The sequence below is a fragment of the Balearica regulorum genome, chromosome 1, assembly GCF_011004875.1.
Source record: "Balearica regulorum gibbericeps isolate bBalReg1 chromosome 1, bBalReg1.pri, whole genome shotgun sequence".
In the NCBI taxonomy this organism is placed as follows: Eukaryota; Metazoa; Chordata; class Aves; order Gruiformes; family Gruidae; genus Balearica; species Balearica regulorum.
The window spans coordinates 200,910,137-200,922,178 of NC_046184.1; the positions used below are offsets into that span (position 1 = coordinate 200,910,137).

At 34.4% G+C, this 12,042-nt stretch overlaps 1 protein-coding gene across 1 annotated transcript in view; it reads right to left on the reverse strand.

Annotated features, from left to right (window-relative positions):
- ATM (ATM serine/threonine kinase) overlaps positions 1–12,042 on the reverse strand; it is a 75,889-nt gene that overhangs the window by 21,486 nt on the left and 42,361 nt on the right. Inside the window, exons 36-46 of the mRNA XM_075742270.1 lie at positions 11,717–11,893; positions 11,147–11,321; positions 7,865–7,952; positions 7,358–7,513; positions 6,342–6,450; positions 5,500–5,588; positions 5,302–5,404; positions 4,084–4,232; positions 2,391–2,495; positions 1,751–1,870; positions 458–692 (exon numbers count right to left, since the gene is read on the reverse strand). Of these exons, the coding sequence (XP_075598385.1) occupies positions 458–692; positions 1,751–1,870; positions 2,391–2,495; positions 4,084–4,232; positions 5,302–5,404; positions 5,500–5,588; positions 6,342–6,450; positions 7,358–7,513; positions 7,865–7,952; positions 11,147–11,321; positions 11,717–11,893 (1,506 nt within the window). The remainder of the gene's footprint in view (positions 1–457; positions 693–1,750; positions 1,871–2,390; positions 2,496–4,083; positions 4,233–5,301; positions 5,405–5,499; positions 5,589–6,341; positions 6,451–7,357; positions 7,514–7,864; positions 7,953–11,146; positions 11,322–11,716; positions 11,894–12,042) is intronic.

Genomic DNA, 12,042 nt, shown 5'->3' on the forward strand with positions numbered 1-12,042 from the left:
GCAGAAACCACTGATACTACAAATCCCATTAAGTCATTCACAGAGAGAGATTTACCACAGTGCAATGGTGCTTTGAGAGCATAAAACCTTGAAGACAACACTAAATATACAGCTTTCTGCAGCTTTATGCTGGAACAATACAACAGTATGATGCAGGTGAAAGCTGGATATATAAAACTGCACCAAAATAAAGTGACAGAGCTAAAAGGGCATTCTTCACTAAAAATTTCACTTTTTTATTATGTACCTCATAGAGTAACTTAGAGTTATGAACAAAATTCAGACAACACGCCCATAAACACAATTTATGAATAAGTTGTATATAGTTTAAGTCTCCAACTAATTGATTCATTGAATAAACTTAGAATAGTTAATCTTCAGTACTGTTAAAAAATGAAGTTCTTTTACAAACTAAAAACCTAAACATCCATCAGTGATCTTTCCTGGAATTTATTACCTGCGTGTTTTTAGCAGTTCTTGCCAATCTAGAGAGCTCCACTAGATGTTTGGTCAGGATGTCTTTAATACATTCTCTTTTGGTATTTTCATTCTCCTTTTCAAGCAAGATCTCCAAAATTACAGCGCGCAGAGCCATGACAGGTTCCTGGAAACGGAAGTCACTGTCCTTGAGAAGCTGGGACTGTCTCTGCCATTTCAAATAAATATCATTCAGTTGTTGAGTAGTAACAGATCTGCAATTGTTACCAAAAGAAAAAAGACCTGTTATTAATTCTCACTAAATGAGTGAAATGCAACATTAGTAACAAAAGTAATCTACTGAGGTAGTTCACAATCAACAGGTCAAAACCAAGAAACCCTACAATGATTAATACACAGAATAAACTGGCAGGTTTCCAGTTTTAACTAGCATAAAGATCAAGAGATCAACATTAGTAAGGTGAACAACTCCACTGTAAACATTCTTGATTAAGCATCAAAAACTGTTGTTAAAGGTGTATCAGCAAAGGGAATCGCGTTCAAACATAGGGCTACTTAAAAGATTAGGCACCAAGATTCCTATTTTACTATATAGGTCTTATATGGATTAATATAAGAATAAATTCCAAACTGTGATATTGTAGCTGTGTAGGTTGTCATTGTATGTATTATTTTCTTAGGTGATTCATTAACTGCCAATATGAATAGTTCATAAGGTCCTGGACATGCTAAATGACTGTAGCATGACTATAAGCTACCAAACTGATACAACTATAGCAGAAAAAGATCAATGTTAATAGCACTACAGAGATAAATACCTTTCTATGATTACAAAGCAAAGTTAAGAATTCAGGTAAAATACCGACAATAATAGTGGTCCATGAAGTGATTCAAACTGAAACAACTTTCTAGTAGATCTATGAGTATCATCAAGGAAATGGAAAACATTTTTAGAATGAAACTAGAAGAGGATGACTCAGTTACTTTAGGAAACCAAAGGCTAGGAGATACGACTGCTACTTTGGATTATACCAGGGAACTCAAAACACAGGAAAGAAAAAAAATTATTTAAAATATAATATTGGCATAATATCAAATAATTAAAGCTAGACCATGAATAAATCTAGTCTGGAAATAAAGGGAATCTAGATTTATTTTCACATAGTAAAGCTAAAATCCCTATCATTTTTAAGATGAAGTTTGAGACGTTCATGACTAAAATTTGTTGAGGTAATTTTATTTTTGTGCTAGGCTTGATTACCAAAAATCCTAAAAACTGAGAAAGGAGTATGAAGCAAGTTTTACAAAATACCTGGAGAACAGCAGACCTATATTTTCCAACTCTCCAATTAGCTGTAGTCTGCAAAGAGTTGGATATAATGAATAAACAGACTCAAGACTGCCTTTGCACAGCTCTTCGACTTCATTCACTCTATGGATTTAACAGAGAAATAGTAAATTATTTTTTTTTATATCCACAAGTAATTTCAAATATCCACAACATAATTTCCATACAGTGAACAGAATTTAAACAGCAAAACTATTCAGTTTGGAATTATTTTGTATTACCATTAAAATTCAAAAAATTAATTTTGTCAATAAATGAAAACATGGTAAGCATATATAAACTCCAAAGCCTATGTGACAGCACAACTAAAGATGAGTAGTCAGCAGTCAAATCCACTTAAGAGGACCACAAAGTAAGGGACGTATACACTACAGGAAATGTATCTTCAATTAGCACACAAATTGTATAAGCACAGAAGACAAATTTAACTTAAAAAAACTTAGAAATGAAGTTGCAGTCGAGAAGTATTAATTCTATTCTATGAGTAAGTCTTTATCTAAGCCCATAATACCCTGTAATAGTCTTTCATACATAACTTGTGACTACAAACACAGACGCACTCTCTGTCTCTCATTCTAACAGCAGAATATTTGCATACAGTTACCTGGCATCTTTAAGACTGTCATAGAAAGCAGAGAATTCCTTATCTCGTAAAGACTGAAGAGCATCATACAATGATTCATGGTACCCTGGTCTTTCTGTCTCATCTCTTAAAAATAAAACAAAAGTAACATAAAAGGAAAATTATATTTCCTTACAAAGAACTCAATTTTATCTTTTTGATAAGTATTTTTAGTATTACATTTTCTGCAGTTAGATGGACTGCTGTTTTGCATAATAAAAATAAGAACACTTCAAATTTTAAATTAATTTAGCATTTTATAAATTCAAGCTGTTCTTTTAAAACAAAGAAAAAACAGTAATTGTCAAAATGTTTGGAATACAGAGACTATGTTCAAGATTGTATCAAAAATATGATGCAAAACCAACTGCACAATAAAAATTTAATCGTAAATTATGCGGAATAATAATTAAATTATTATTTAATATAAATATAATTTATATAAATAATATAAAATATAAATTTATATTTATAAAATATAAATTTAAAATATAAATATAATTTATATTTTATATAAATTATGCGTAAATTAATCTCAGTATTATGCGGAAAGATATATATTACGGTACGTATGCAACTTCAAAATCAACAATTTTTTACAATTAACTTCAGAAAAAATAAAGATAATTGGAAGCCTGAAAAACCCCATAGTGTTCAACTTAATTTTCTCTTCTTTGTCCTTTTCACTTTCTTCTTCTCCTTGACCCTCCTCTTTCCTGCCATCTCATTCTCTCTCTTTTCATCTTACATGTTTTTCTACTCCTGTATTAAAGCTGAATATTCTATTTGCCTAAGAAGTTTATAACCAAAGAGGTTTATGCAGACCCTAATCCAGGGACAAAGAGAGCCCACCTATATGAACTTTGTTCTGATTGTGGCATGACATATGCCTTTCAACAGGGTACGCCTGTGAAGTCCTCCAGGTGCTTCTAAACAATAATCTTAGGGCAGTGCAGGAGAAGAGAATGAACACATCAAGAGAATGTTCTCAGATCCATCTCTGTGTAAGATTCTTACAAGAAAACTCCTCCATTCTCCTGACTACTAAAAGTTAACGTAGAAGGAGTTACTGAAGACCCCCCCATCATGTAACTTCTGCTTTTAACAAAATGTAGTGAATCTATTATGTATTCCTCCTAAAATGTGCGAGGATGTAGCTGTACTGGAAGGGACAGAGTTCACACCATATCCTGGCCAGTCATATGAAATAACTAATGCCAGGCATCCAATGCTACACAAGAGAGGAGATTACTCCTTATGAGGGAGTAGCCATGAATCAACACTGGTGTTTGCCTACCCAAAGGTACGTCTTGATAACCTCTTGTGGCTTACCAAGTAATATTTTCCCCATTTGCTTATAAATTAAACATTAAAAACTATCTATCCCTCATGTGTACTTAAGACACATCTACTGAATCAAAATTAGAAAATTTCAGTTTATAGGTATGAACAATCAAAAAGAAGAATCAACTGCATACATTTTCCCAGGAAAATGAAAAGTGATGTGCATACAAACAAGCCAGGTCTAAGTGAAGACAACTGCTTTTCAATTTAATAATTAAGATAAATTAGGTGACCTGCTTCATAGAAATTATATTCTAATGTTATCTTTTTGCTTGGAACTGAAACCATTGCCTTTCACATAAAGAATCAGCAAAAAAGGAAGTTGGTTTACTTGACAGAAGAGATGTGGCCCCACTGCATATTCCTCCATGCTGCCTGGTAGCGTATTTCCTGTAGTTCCGCACACCACTCCGTGTTTTCATGTTCTAGTCCTTTTAAATACATGGAAAGAGTGTGGCAAAGCCCAAAATTCTGCAAAGCCTGGAATTAACAAAATTACTGAAAGTTGGTTTTCCTCCTTTAATAAACTGAACCGTTTTGTTTAAAAAGGCTTTGTTTTACCTTTGGAAACAAAGAAGTCTTTGTGGGTGAGGCAGAACTGTAAGTATTTCTAAACTCAGCACTATGCAAGATAAAAACTGTTTAATAAGACTACTAATCACAGTATTGATACCTGCAACCCCATGAAAACGGTTTCATTACTACTGTGGCTGGCATTCTTTGAAATAAATTTCCACGTTGCGTTTCAAATGAACTCTCTCCTCACATTTCTCCATTCCATCATTCCTGGGTAGCAAGCCCAAACTAGTTTTACGTCTTAATGAACTGTTTTTCCTGCTGAGGATTTGAAAAAGTTTCCTATAACTCTTGAACTCCTATCTGTTTGAAGACCGTAATGACTTTATAATTGTGACCACTTACCCAGGTTATGTGTGCAGCCATTATTAAGGAGAAACACAATGGAATTTTAACAATGATACTAAATAATTTGGGGTAGGAAAAGAAAAGTACCATAGGAAAATGAAATGAGGGGAAACACAGATATACCTGTGCTATGTTATTACAGAACTGGTGTAAACATTTTTAAAATATGTTGCTTTTTAGCTTAAGGGATCAAAATCAGACAACACCAATGCTATTTATTTTATCAGAAATACCACAGTTTCAGTGAGATAGTTGCCATAACGGAGAGGTTTAAAGAATGAGATGACAAAAATAACCAATTACATTATTTTTATATCCTGCAATTTTAGGAGCTGGCCAAATTATGTATAAAATCGAATGTATTTATTTCAAAATATTTCATAAGATTCATTACCCAAGATAGGGATTGTGGGTGAGTGACAAGAGGACTAGAAGCCTTAATGTTTTTAGGACAAACATCGAGTTGTCTTATATTATGCAGTTTGGATGCCTATGACAGTGGGCTGGACTTGATGACCAAAGAGATGTCATTTAATTCTAAAACAATTTTCCCTTTACTACAAATGACTCTCAGTACAATGGCTATCAATTCCTACATTAATTTCCTGTTACAAAATAAAATTACCTCTATGATTCCTGCCTGGCGAGTAGGAGGAGAGAGACTTGCCTCAAGGTCATATGTTACAAGGGCTTTCTCCCATACTGCTTCATGCTCATATGTTCTTATCCTGTTTTAAGTTAACAAGAAATTTTCAATTTAAGTTCCTTACTAATAAATGAAAGCAATAACTTCAAAGAATATAAGAACATCAATAAATTATACCGTGCTAATGGCTGTAACATTCTTCCTCCACCACAGCCATAGAGACTGTCAGGTTCTCCAATGCTTCTATATATGTCCATGAGAAGGTCCTAGAACATGCACCATAAAGTGAAGAATCACCTCTTTTGGAACCAGTTCAAGTGAGTTTGATACATAGCATGTAAGTTTATAAATACAAGTCCTTCCATGTAACATGTTGTTATCATTGCTTAATTTTCCTTTATGCAGTATCTGAGCCTGCTATCATCACTCCTCATCACCTAACTTCTCTGCTAAGTTATTAAAAAAACAGCACTGGGCCTTGGGTGGACTGGTTGAAAAGCAAAAGGCAGTAGTACTGAATGAGCATCAGACATAGCAGCTAAGCAATGCATTTTAAAGATATGCAAGCACAGTTCTGGAATAAAAAACTATGGAAAGAAGTAACTTAAACAAGGGTACTCAATCAGATTTTATGTATCAAACAAACTTGCAGGAGATACTGCTACTGTGGTTTTGATTATTACAACTTGCTACACTACTTGCTGATTTTTAATGAACGTATCTCTGACAAAATAAACTGAAAAATACTTGGCTGGTCACCACCACGAGGTCAGTTCTTTTGGGGAACAAAGTCTGCTTTGCTGCGATTTAAAATTTGCCAGTTAATTTGTGTTTCAGGTGAACAAATATTCAACTTAACTTGTTCGGCAAGGCCAGAGTTCACTTTGAATTAGAGCACGAGAAGAACTTTCAAATACAGATTTTGAAGTTCAACTAGATCTGCCTTCAGCTCAGATGAAACCTACTGTTGTAATTACATGAAAAGGTTTGTTTTCAGATTATGAAGCACACACACATACCTGTAAACTTATGCCAGTTTCTTCTTTACTTTTTTCATTCAAAACAGTAATAGTTGTTTTTTGGCTTTCTTCTTCAAATGTCAAACTCTTAGCTGCTTTAAAAGATGACCTAAAAGAAATGTTTCAAGCAGTAAAGTTAAATGAAATTTCACACAAAGAACTAAAGAAATTCTGAAACAACACTTAAGAAGAAAGGGGCACAAACAGCAAATGCAAGATCAGGCCTGTCATATCCCCAGGTTATTCAAAATGGCTCTCCACCAGAATGACAAAGTGATCAGCTGAACTGAGAATATCAACATCAAGGGATTTCAACATCAAGGTGGTTTTTCAGAGAAAAAAATCCACCTCGTAATGTCTAATCTTTTATTAAATCAAATTGCTTTTGTAAATGCCTGAGGCATTTCTGGGAAAGAATAAAAGCAACTACATGATATATATGCTTACAACCATACTTTTGTTATACATTTACTGTCTTAGAGTTATTTGTCGCCAAAATGAAGCTAGTAAACTTTAAGTTCCATATTTTGATCTTGCTAGACCAGAAGACAAAGATAACTGTCTTATAGAAGAAAACTCCTTCTACAAGGATCATTCATTCACCTGTACCCACACAATTCTGGTCATCATTCCATGGTTTCTTTCTCCCCTTGATTCACTTCTGGCTTTAATTTAACCACTAGTACACTATTAATCATGAGAAATAGAATCAGAAAAGTGTTCAGTTTAGAAAGTGATTCAATACATTTTGGTATTCAGAAACATTAGCTTCAGTGAAGCTTCTCCAGAACACACACTACTAAGAAAACTTTCTGGCTAGAAGTCAAAACAACACTGTTTTGAGTGTGTCACAGCTAGCAAACTAGACTGGTAAAAACATTCTCCAGGTCAATACACACAACTAAGGATTTTTTAAGTTTCCTTGACTTTTCATGTAACAAAACACTCCTGGGACACACAAAACATGATCCATTTTACCAGAAATGTCAAGAAACTGCATTGCTCAAGCTTTGTACCTTTCCTGCTGTTTGTCTATGTTCATTTTGTCCGCGTAGATTTCTGCATAGAGCAGGGCCGTGAAGTGAGCAGCACAAGACTGTGCTGCTATAGCAACCTCAAGATAATTCAGATCTAGCCAGAAGCTGTCATCAAAAACTGTACCTGAAACAGATCTGATTAAATATAAACTTTAATATTGCTGTAACAGACCTTCTAACATTGAACAAAATAAATCCAGTCCAACTATAAAGCCTTCCAAAGGCTAACTTTATCTTAGCTTCCCCAAAACCCGTATCACAAAAAGTTTATCAGACAAAAAGTTTTCAAAAAACTCCTTCAGCATAGTCAGAACTCTTTAAGGCTAGCCATATCACTTCTGTAAGAAATTCAAGGTCACTAATATGTCTTCATTCTTTTAACTGACATGTTCTCTACCACATCACTCTTCCTTAATTTAGAGTGGTAACAGATCTTAGAGCAGTCATAATTAAATTAAAGCAACATTTTGGAAAGCTATAATTTACCTCTTTTGTCTTCTTAAGTAATCAACAACAGCAAGCATGGCTCGACGAGATACTTTATCCAAACTTCTAAAATTATGGGTTTCTTGCTCTGGAATGTATATTTCAAAGGAAAGAATATAATGAACTTTTGTCATAACATATCCATTTACAAAATGAAAAGGTGTATTTTGTACTCAATAACTAAAAAACTTCCTTGGATGGTATTTCCAAAATTAAATTAATAGTTTGTCACAAAATGTATTTCCCCTCCTTATATGATGTTATTGACATTAGAGTAGTTTATACTGCAGCTTTATCAAATTATCTTCGCATTAATAATTCTTCTTATAGAATTCAGAGCTGATCCAATACCACTGCACAAAGCTCCATAACTGACCTCTTCCCTTGGGCTTGAGCCATATAAAGTTATTCCAAAGCCACAGAAATAAATACTAGTAGCTTTACTGTAGATTTTGTAGAGTGTGTATCCTTATACAAAACCCCGTATCTCACAGACACATACTTTTAAAGAATTTATATTTCCATGCCTTGCTTTTGGATTAAAAAAAAATAAATAAATCAGATGTCTACAAGTTGTGTTCTGGTCATTGGGTTAATATTTTTTTCATTTTTCTGTAGATTTTTAATTTATATATTACAAGAAGTAAGAAATTGGGAAAACATAAGCAAAGGCTTGATTACTACTACAGTAAGATGCAGAACCAGAAATTTCTCCTAAAGAAAGCAAAAGCCACATAAAAAAAAAAAGAAGTATCTGGGTATTTCTTGTGTTCCAACAGAAATGCACAATGCTTACTTTCCACTGCTACCAAAGAAGGAACACCAACTCCTCATTTACAGGTCATCTCCCACATGCTTAACGTTAAAAAGACATGCAGTGGGGACATCTAACTCTCAGTTTCTAACACACCATGACATTTTACTCTCCAGATCCGTCTCCACACACTGCACTGCTTGCAAATGCAGACATAGTGTATCGTCGGCAGAGTCCATTCTGTCAGCACTGTACAGTCAATGACCCCCAGAGATTGCTACTTCCTCCTCCAGAATTTGATCAGATGAATAATTGAAAATTTCTGACCAAATTATATTTGGATACTAGAAGATATTAATGAGTCAGGGGAAAGAAAAGGCACTGGCAAGAAAATTGGAAGAAAAAAGTTATTCTTCAGGATTTGCTGAACAAATTACTACAATGGTAACTATAAGCTGTCAGCATGGTGTTCATACTCACTTGCTAACAAGCTTACAGACAGAAAATGAAAATGATGTCTCTTTTTCATTACATCAGATAGAAATTCTAAATCCTAAGGAGAAATAACTGAACATCTATTTTGAAAGATTCATTAAAAAAAAAAATTACCTCTTCTGCAAAATAATAGATTCAACTGAGACATGATTCCGGCCAGACTGACATGCACGAAGTCCAAAATGTTCTTCATTTTTAGTTTGGTGGGTCTGACTCTTGTCAAGCAGTTGGTAATTTATGATTAGGTTTGGTTTCTCAGGCAGAGCCGTGATTGACATGACGTTCACACAAATTATGCTTTAAATTGCCAAAATAAACAGCCAATTCCTAGAACTTGCATGTCAAAACGGATCAACAGGAAGACTCTTGTTCAGAAGCACTCAACTCTCTCATGTCTAACTGCTTGGTCTTTGCCACAGTTCGGATCCTGATGGATTGGAACGACATTTATCTAGGTTTTCTAGGAAGATTTTTCTCCTCATTTTGATAGGGTAAGAGATTTTCCTTGAAGAAACTGGTCATCACCAGATGTTTAAAAATTTTGTTTTGAATACTGCTGATGTTCTATCATCCCAACTCTGGAATTAACATATCTTTGCTCTGTTGGCTAGTGCGCCTTCAGTTTATCTGTAAACAACTACACAGACAACAAGCTGTGTGCTACTTCATGTATTTATTTTTTTCTTTGTACCAGGACAGTTTTTCATCTGAAGAACTCCATTTAAAGCTTTTACATGTCCTTTATTTTGCTTTTATTGCCTCAAGTAAGGTCCCTTGCATAGAATCACAATGTTTGAGGAGGCCTCTCGCATTTCCTCATTGGTATCACTGAACTGTAAGTTTATTAAACTTAGAAAAATCCCTTCATATTTTTCACGGAACATTTTGGTTTACTCTGTACATCTGAGCATAAATTTGTGCAACAGTTTCCCTGGCTGGTTACAGGAAGAAAATAGGAAATTGTTAATCCTTTTCTATCTTACAAAGTGGGACAATAATAAAAATATCTGGATTGTTGGAACAGCTTGTTACCTGACTTCAAAAATGTGAAATACTGGTCTAGTCTTTCTGGCCAGGCTAGTCAGCATCTACAAAAAGTACCTTAAAATACACCTAGTATCATTAACCTTATTTTCACCACTCTTAGTACAAACTGCAATACAAAATGTTCCTTTACTTCTCTGGCAACCTGAAGCTTGCATGACTCGCCTGTAAAGAGACTGCAAGACATTGTACAGACTCATTCCTTTGGTGATTTGTCACTGAAGAAGGGAGTTGGAAGTAGCAGAGAAGCTACTGCACAAAAAATATTAACCTGAAGTCACTGTATTTGTGTTAAGGGACATGCACAAATAAAATAAATACATGATGTGAACTTCTGAAAATAAGCGTATGGACCGTTCCCATAGTTTAATAACAAAGATCTTATTTTTTTACACAGATTTCTGCTACCTTCAACCACAATCTAAATCAGTCAGCTTGATTAGAAGGTGCTTTGTTTTAATGGAACTTACTGCATTACTCATACTCAGCTGCAGTTCTTTTGGTTACAACTTCCTTTCATTCTGCTGGAATGGAAGAGATCTTCTGAATGTACAGGGAGACCATTATAAACATCAGGCAGAAGCCAAAGCAAGGCTTAGTCTTTTTTCCAAGGGGAAAATCCAGGTGAAAACTGCCTTTAATTGCTCTTGTTTGAGTAAGGAGTATTTCAACTCTGATAAGTCATTTTAAGAGACAGTCCAAGACCCAGTCCTGCAGCACACAACATTGGATCACATCTAAATTCAGCAAATAATAAACATTATCCAGTTGTGAATAAGGAAAGAACCTATACAGAAGAAACTACTTGGGTACTGCCAATGAACAGCTTCAAAATCATTGGTATCTCCACTGAAAAGATCAAACAATTGGACAGAAGCTTCTAAAATTCTGTCTGCCTACAAGTGTGCATCATATGTTTGATGTCAGAAGATAATTTTTTCACAACCAGAATCCCTCTTTCAGCTGAAACAAAAATATTATGACATTACCTGAATCAGAATTTGGTGGCGTAGTAGATCTACTAGATGTGGCAAATCTGCAACAGGCTGTAAAAAACTTCTGGATATGAACTGACAAAAGATTTCTCCAAGATTCATCTGAGTCATGAAGAAGGATATCGTGAATCAGGTATGGAAGCAAAGTTTGACACAAGTCTGTTTTCACCTAGAAAACAATCATGCACAGCAGCTGCTGAGAAAAAGAACCAAAAGCCCTTCTTTCTCAGGTTACAACCAAACTGACAACTACTCAAACAAACATGTAATGCTTGAGAAAGAACATGTAATATGAAAAAAGTAAAGCACTCAATAGGGCTATGCTGGCATTCAGTTAAAGTAGTCATATAAAGTTCATCTGTGTTTACAATTATCTCTCAAATCTTGTATTTCAACAGTGTATTTTATGGATATCCGCAATATCTGACTACAAAGGATCTGAATTACTGTTAAGAAAAAGTAGTAACTTAATAGTAGAAATTACTATTTGCTATGAAGATGAGTAATCACATAATCTTGTGCATCACAGCGCATATACATATACATACATATAATTAAGCTCACCTCACATAGCGACTTCATTAACTGGAGAACTTCATTTTGTACACCTCCACTGTCCAGTATTGAACTAGTCAGGCGCTTGATCCAGGTCTCATGACTTTCTCCCAGAGGAATCCACAGGTTTGTGTCATCCAAAGTTTCTAAAGGAGTCTCTGTATCATTAGCAGGTACTACAAAAAACTAGAAGGAAAATATATATGTTGCAAATATAAACAATTTCTACGGCATTTAAAAAAACATACTGCAATCTGCGCAGATTAAAACATTAAATATTAACTGTGCTTTAACTAACTGACAATATCAATTTTGTTCATGTAAATGTAAAGTTT